The 7,733-nt window shown below is 37.1% G+C and overlaps 1 protein-coding gene across 2 annotated transcripts; it reads left to right on the forward strand.

The window, feature by feature from the left end:
• Positions 1 to 465: 465 nt before the first annotated feature.
• On the forward strand, positions 466 to 6,617 carry LOC130987467 (AUGMIN subunit 6). 2 transcript variants are annotated; one of them, XM_057910996.1, is made up of 13 exons: positions 469 to 826; positions 933 to 989; positions 1,090 to 1,184; positions 1,805 to 1,955; positions 2,449 to 2,574; positions 2,683 to 2,839; positions 3,213 to 3,273; positions 3,354 to 3,615; positions 3,856 to 3,981; positions 4,200 to 4,355; positions 4,442 to 4,688; positions 4,771 to 5,247; positions 5,898 to 6,617. In XM_057910996.1, exons 1-13 carry the CDS (start codon positions 617 to 619, stop codon positions 5,936 to 5,938), a joined length of 2,166 nt encoding a protein of 721 aa, XP_057766979.1. In that variant the 5' UTR covers positions 469 to 616; the 3' UTR covers positions 5,939 to 6,617. The 2 variants fall into 2 exon arrangements, with proteins under 2 accessions (XP_057766978.1, XP_057766979.1); XM_057910995.1 differs by lacking the exon at positions 5,898 to 6,617 and having other exon boundaries at positions 466 to 826; positions 4,771 to 5,387.
• The last annotated feature ends 1,116 nt before the right edge of the window (positions 6,618 to 7,733 follow it).

Genomic DNA, 7,733 nt, shown 5'->3' on the forward strand with positions numbered 1-7,733 from the left:
AATTAATACAATTTGTTTTTTTAGTAAATTGTGTTAATTAAAATTGTGCAAATAAATTTAAATGAAAAATACAAAAATCAAAACTAAAAAGATCAAGTAAGCTATCAAGTCATTTCACTGTGGCCTCCTTACTCATTGTGGTCCCCCCTTCTATCAAGTAATCCCCACTGTGGATGCTCTAATAACATCAAATTATGACTTGTGTGCGTGTGTTAGTTTAGCGGTAAGAGATTAATACCTAAAGTTAAAGATTTTTGGGTTCGAATCTCCTATGGTGTGACTTTTAAATTTATTTATTTAATACTGTAAATTTATCAAAAAAAAAAAAACATCAAATTATGACCATTCAACGTAAAGCTAACAGTTTTCATTTGAAATTTGAAAAAATAAAAATAAAAGAACAATTTAGGCAAAGCGTAGAAACGAATTTTCGCATAGATAAGGATCTTTCCGTAATTTGAAGACTAGAAAGGGTCTCATCTTTAAAAAAAATTCAACTGGAGAAGTCATAAAAATCAAAACAGGAAACGAAATCTAATCGGAAAAGCGCACAAAACCCCCGGAAAATCACACATACATCACACGCACTGAGGGTGTCGGCGGCCGTGGAACGACGATGGACAGAGAGAAGGAGCGAGAAATCGAGCTGGAGAGCGCAATGTACACCAATTGCTTGTTGCTCGGCCTGGATCCGAGCGTAATCGGAGTCGGCTCCAACAACGGCACTCCTCGGGTCGGGCTGTTCCGCCATTCTAACCCTAAATTGGGCGAGCAGCTGCTCTACTTCATCCTGTCGTCTCTCCGTGGCCCGGTTCAATCCGCCAAGGCAAATTCTCTTTCTAACTTCTCTCTCTCCGGTTTTTGTGTTGGTTCTGAGTCGTTTTGTGGGGTTTGCGTTCGGTATAAAAGTGTTTTGGATGATCTCTCTGCAGGATTTTGATAAGGTGTGGCCGATTTTTGATTCGGCTCAGTCTAGGGATTTTCGGAAGGTAAATGATTGCTGAATTTTTGGGTTATTGTATGCGTAGGCGGGCGTATAATTTGGTTTTTTGCTGTAATTTTGTGATTGTGATGTGGGGGAAAATTCAGGTCGTGCAAGGGATTATAAGTGAGCTGGAATCGCAAGGTGCATTGCCCAGGAGCAATTCGAGGGTTTCATCACTTGCAACCTGCTGTGGACCGAGGTTGGTTTAGCAGTTAGTGATTAGTTTGGTATCTTATTAATAGTTTGGATTCATTGTGATAGCTTTTACCATTCAGAATCTTATCAGTGATGGGTTTAACTTTGACTTGATTTTGTTCTGTCATTCAGAATCTGGAAATTGTGCTAGCTTGATCTACCCAAACTCAATACATATATAGATAGTTATAGTAATATAGAAGTATCTGAATAAAGTTGGATGTTGATTATGTACAAGTTGGTTTGACAAGGATAGAAGAAAACTACCACAAAACTTTCCCTAAGTAAGTTGTTTTAAACTTCATTTATTCAAGAAATTGAAAGGATTGTCCTGATTTGAAATGTAGAAAGAATCACTTCCACCTTCTTGGAGGAAGTTTGGCTTTTGAGTTTTTACGCTGTAATAGGCTTCCAAACTACATTTCTGGCAAATACCCGTAACAGGCCATGTAAGACTGGCATTTTGTATCTAATAATTGCGATGCATCTCTTAAACGGTTAAAGCTGAGTGTAGTCAGAAACTGACTCTGTACCAATTATGGTCCTCTTCCATAAATTGGTGGTGTTAATTTGTTCGGAACTCCTAGAGTGGTTTGCAATAAGATGTTCCTGTTATTGTTACAGATTCGTCGAACTCTTATGGCAGCTTTCCCTGCATGCTCTGAGAGAAGTCCATAGGCGAACATTTGCAGCTGATGTTGCATCAAATCCACTGCCTGCTCCATTAACCGATGTAGCTTTCTCGCATGCAGCTACTCTGCTTCCTGTAACTAAGGTAATTTGTTTTGAGCCCACCATAGAATGAGGATTGACAAGATTTATTATCAACTTGTAGATGCTCTCTCCAATCCTCTATGCTCTAGGTTGGGGGATCTTGAGCTACTTTATTGGAAAATTTGGTTTTTCAGAATCTTGTTCGTTGTTTATAGAACCATATTAGTTTATTTTAGAGAAACTAATATGTTGTTTATTGTTGTCTTTATGTTTGAACAAAGGAACTGCTTTAATTTTAATTGTTATGTTTTTTTGGTCATTGAACCCTTTAGTTTCTTTATATATTTTATGAGATCGAGATATGATTGTGATGGTATTGATTTTCAAGTTAGTAATACCTTCATTGACTTTATGCATGAAATTTATTACACCTGCTTCTTAGCCTTCTTTAAGGATTCTTGATTCTTTATAGTCTACCTTAGTTTGATAACAGTAAGGAAGTTTTATGATTTCTATGTCCTATTCCAAATATCCTCAAAATATTTTGTACACAGGCGAGGATAGCTCTTGAAAGAAGAAGATTTCTGAAAAATGCAGAGACTGCAGTGCAAAGGCAAGCAATGTGGTCTGATTTGGCTCATGAAATGACAGCTGAGTTCCGTGGTCTATGTGCTGAAGAGGTAAGATATCCTAATAGTATATTTCACCATTTGAGAATAAGGAGAATTATGCGACTTTGTTCATGGAAAGAAGACTTTGTTGTAACACCTTTATGGTTGCTTCTGTAGGCATATTTACAGCAAGAGCTTGAAAAACTTCATGATTTGAGAAACAAAGTAAAACTTGAAGGTGAACTCTGGGATGAGCTCGTATCTAGCTCAAGTCAAAATTCTCATATAGTTCAAAGAGCTACTCGCTTGTGGGACTCTTTGTTATCTCGCAAGAGTAAGTCGAACTCCTATGTGGTTCTCTTAATTTGCTTAACTTATTTACTCTAAGCTACAGCTTGGGATCTCATTAATGAAAGAAATGTTTTGTTTTGTATACTTCAAGAATGTTTTATCATATTGAATTGGCATACTTTATTTTGCCTTTCGATGAATTTCAATGGGAGTTTTACTGTAAAATCCCATATTGGACATTTTACGTGTCCGATGGCTACAAGTTTATGTTTAAAATATGACCCTAATTTTATAGTAGTACAATCTTCATGATCACCCTGTATTTTCTTTTTCCTATTACAATGTACGATCTAGAACAATACATTAATCTATCTCATGCAATGCTGAATAGTCCCATATATTTTCGATTTGTATAGGTCAACATGAGGTCCTTGCTTCAGGCCCAATTGAGGATCTTATAGCTCATCGAGAGCATAGGTAATATTTCTAAGATGATTATGGGTCCTACTGGTTGGCATTATCTTTATAATGGACTTATCCTGCGCATTCTCTCACAGGTATCGCATCTCTGGTTCGGCCTTGTTGGCAGCGATGGATCAAAGTTCTTTAGTTTCATCTGCTAGTATGACTTCTCAACAGCTAGATAATGAGGAAACGGAGAGTTCACAAACAGATGTAATTACGGAGAACAAAAATGAAGAAAAATTTTCTCGACTTGATGATAGAAACACTAGAGGACAGCCCACAGTTGATATTGCTGAAGTTTTGCGACGTTGGACACATGCTTTGCAGCGGATTCATAAACAGTCCCTCCAACTGGTATGCTACTTTATGCAGAGCTATTTTCTTTCCTTTATTTCTGCCTCAGGTGTCTTGATATATTATGAGGTGCAATATTTGATCGCTTTGGTTTTTTTCCCTGTACACTTCTATGCTACAATTGCTGATACGGAGATTTTCACGATGTATATATTCTTGTTCTTAACGTTAACATTTGGCAGCATGCTCACAGTTTAATTCTTCTAATGTAGTGAACTCTTTATGTTAATTTTATTGCAGTCAAAAGCCAATGATGGAGAGGGCCCGGAGCTCCTGCGAAGTGGGCACGATGGTGATACCAGTAGTCATGCTGAGTCATTGGCTGCGACACTTGCTGAACACCGGCAGCACCTAGACAGCATACAGGTAATTAAATGTCATTGACACACTCAATATGGTTGCACCTGCAATGATGCAGGGTACAAGGTGTGTTATGAAACTTGGTAGTTCATCTTCTTTACTTACAGCATATTGCTGTAACAAAGTTAAAGTTGGGACCAGCGTTGTCCTGTGAATTGACATTATGGAGTGGCTTAGCTAGAGCCTAGAGGTCATAATATATTATGAAATTTGTGTGAATGCAGGTGCTCATTAATCAACTAAAGGATGTAGCTCCAACCATACAAAACTCAATTTCAGAACTTACAGAGGAAGTGAATAGCATATCATCTAATCTCCCCCCTGTTATGAATTTTAGATCAAACTCACCTATCCAGGCGCAGAGCAGTGGAAGGACATTGGTAACTTATATATATTTCCTTTTTTTGTTTTTTGAGGAAATTTCTGGAGTTCATGACGTCTGATTATGAATTTGTGTAATGCGCAGGAAAGTGGTGTTGATGAGGTGGCTGAAATAACCTCCAGATTGTCATCCATTCAAATTGAAAACGTATCAGCTAGTCCCCCTACTTTGAAACTGCCTCCACTATTTAGTTCGACACCTACTTCTGGAAAAGGTGTAAACATGCAAAAGAGACATAATATGGCTCAAGGCAATCCAGCAGAAACCATAATGGACAAAACGTTTGTAGAAAAACCCCCATCAAACAGTCACATGGATAATTCAACACATGGTTTGTGATTTGTTGCCTATCCTTGGTGATATCAATTTGTCAGTTTCTGCCTAATCTTTTTCTGATTCAAATGTTTCTGCAGATGAGGATATTCTTTCTCTACAATATCTGAAGAGGTCTGTTAGAGAAGCTGCTCTTTTGTCTAAAACAAGCAACTCGGAATCTTCACAAGACAGTCGTTCTAATGATGGCTCCGAGCACTACTTTGTTCCACTTTCTGGGTCTGGTTTATCTCGTCATACCCAGGATAACAAAATTAATTCTCTAAAAAGTAGACAACTATTCACATCTCAAGCAGATTCCTCCTTGCTTCAGACCCATGCTAAGGACAATAATCATGGGAGAAGGTACAGTGGCGTTGCAGACATACTGAATGATATGGATTCTCTTGATGAATTTGATGGTGTGAACAGTTTCCTCTCCGCTGCTGGGTCAAACTCTTCGGTCTCTGATGCACATAGGTCATTCTATGATATTGATGAGGCTGAGGATCAAGTTTTCTCTCCTCCTTTGCTAATGGATACTGCATTTTTGGCAGATTCATACGAGGATTTGCTTGGTACGTCATATTTCACAGTGTACACGAGGCTTGCTTATTTTCTAGTTTCCAGATGGTATCGATACTCTTCAATGTTTCTGGTTGTTGACATGCTTCCCATTCTGTGAAATCCATGAAGTAGTAATGTAACTAAATTAGGATTATAGATGCTCTTTTGTGCAATATCTCGTTCTTTAAGTTCATACTATTTATCTTAGTCGGTGGCTAGTATTGAGGGGAAGGGGTGTGCTCAGTGGCATAAATACGTTGAGCTTCTTTAGAAGTCACTTTTGCCGTCAGTTCTCTCTATTTACTCCTAATTCTTTACCTGATTTATGACCTTGGATTTAAGAGAGCAAATGTTAGAAGTTTGCATGTGTGTTTTGGTTTCTTATTACCTTTTGTTCAAGTGCCTTTTCTTTCTTGTGCTTGCACAGTAAGAGTACATGACCTATTTTCTGAAAATGATTGTTGTTGAGGAAAGATGGATTACTGTCTAAAAGCTTCTGTGTTTGTGTGCATGTTAGATAAGGAAAAACTTATTGTCCTTCTCCATCGACTCCTTAACGGATCCTTGTTGTACCTTGACTATTCTAATTTTCCTGCATAAACGGACACGTCACCCTTTTTCACCATTATTTGATGAAAAAAATCTCGTCTCATTGTTGCAGCTCCCTTATCAGAGACTGAAGCAGCCTTGATGGATCATTGACAGTAAACGTTGTGAACTTGCTGCTTGTGTAGCTTCAGGAGATATATTTCTCTAGCCGAATGCATCTGGTTTCGTATTTCTACTGGAGATTCTACCCTGATGTGGTACTTGTATGATTTCTGTCTACTCCTACTTTGTTTTGCATATATGTACGTGACATTTTCTCAACTTGACGAAGATTGCTGATTTGGCTTGAAGCATACTGGAGTGTAATTGTGTATGGCAACATTACTCAGGTCTTAGAGGCAGAAATGTGCTCTCGGAAAAGATTAATGCTGGTTTATAAAGAAGCCTCACTATCGTTTTTTGTGTCTTGAGGTTACTGACATTTTGCTTCACAGCGACCTGATATTATGCGACCATGAAGCTCAACCCTTCTCTCATTGGCCGCGTACTTCTACAAGTGTAGATATTTGTCCTGACCTAATTCATACATTACACTAATGCATGCAATTTGTAGATGATCATTTTATTTCCATATTTTTTCCGTTTTGCAACTCTTCAATTCCATTTGTTATCATGGCTTGTGAATCCAGATATCATGCGACATGTTTCCCATGTGCTCTTGTTAAATTCTTTGAAATCTGTAGTGTATTATTGTGGTGACCAGCTTTTGGGATTGTCTTGCTGTAGTTTGACGACTTGGTATTAATTAAAAATATATATATTTAGTAGATTATACCATGTATTGTGTAAGAATTGATCAAATCATTCTGGTTATTGTGAATTGGATTCGGGATGTAATTTGTGCTTAATGTTTTTGAATTTTGTGTAGAAACAATTGTTTTTTTCAATTCGTTCTTGATGTTTTTTTAGGTTGATGTTCAATCTTGTGATTTAGTTTTAGTGCGATGGGTTGGCTAAGGGTGGTTCTCAATTGTTAATAATTAGAGATATTTATTTCAATTGTACCGTAAATCCCAATTTAAAAGCATTCTTCAAAGTTGTGTTTAGCTTAGCTTGCAATACAAAAATGTCTCAACTTGCTATTTTTGATTGATAAGTAGAAAATAAGTTTTTGATCTGACTTCTTCAAATCGTCTAAAGGTGAATGACTTTGTCAGCAGTCCTCACATATTGTCAAATTATTCCAACTTACTACATTTCCAAGTTTAATAATCTCATCTCATTATAGGTCCCATGATAGAGGAGACCACCTCAAATATCAAGCAATTGAATTTTATGAACAAATTATGTGCTCCAAATCTTCTAATTTAAAAACCTTGTTGACAACTGTCTATGATGCCAAAGAATTTCGTTTTTAAACATCGCTTAGAATTCATCAATTTATATTTCTATTGCTAAGCAAAACTACTTAACTCAACTAGTAGACCATGTCACAATATCACGTAAACTGTTACGTGACTAAGCTTCACCGTTTTATTTAAGATGTTATATTAACTGCAGTGGGCGGGTCAAATCCCTACAACGAATACTTAGAAGTGTGATAGTTGAAGAAGATAACAGGAGCTTATCCGGAAAGATACTCGTAAGTCCCGTATTATTTGCAATTAGTCATTTTGTTCGATATTTATAGTGAATGCTCATTTTTGTGAGCACCTTTTAGATTAATTATTTATCTTTGTGCTTATTGGTTCCTTTTAGGTGAATGATTAATATGATGTAGATATTTTTCGGATGGCGGGTCTAAGCACGTGTCCAGTAGTCCCGAAATACGATTATAGACTGTGCAATTCTAGATGATTCCGCGTGATATTTGCAAATGCACTTGTTTTAAGGGTCTGTATTATATGTTGGATCTTGCTCCTGCTTAACGGTCATTAACTATAGTGAA

The sequence above is a fragment of the Salvia miltiorrhiza genome, chromosome 6, assembly GCF_028751815.1.
Source record: "Salvia miltiorrhiza cultivar Shanhuang (shh) chromosome 6, IMPLAD_Smil_shh, whole genome shotgun sequence".
Lineage (NCBI taxonomy): Eukaryota > Viridiplantae > Streptophyta > Magnoliopsida > Lamiales > Lamiaceae > Salvia > Salvia miltiorrhiza.

What these genes read in the sequence shown, in the direction of transcription:
- LOC130987467 (XM_057910995.1), top strand. Translation starts at nt 617, where the DNA reads ATGGACAGAGAGAAGGAGCGAGAAATCGAGCTGGAGAGCGCAATGTAC. An exon ending in AGTCTAGGGATTTTCGGAAG is followed by an intron (nt 990 to 1,089) that starts GTAAATGATTGC and finishes GGGAAAATTCAG; the next exon opens with GTCGTGCAAGGGATTATAAG. An exon ending in AGCACCTAGACAGCATACAG is followed by an intron (nt 3,982 to 4,199) that starts GTAATTAAATGT and finishes GTGTGAATGCAG; the next exon opens with GTGCTCATTAATCAACTAAA.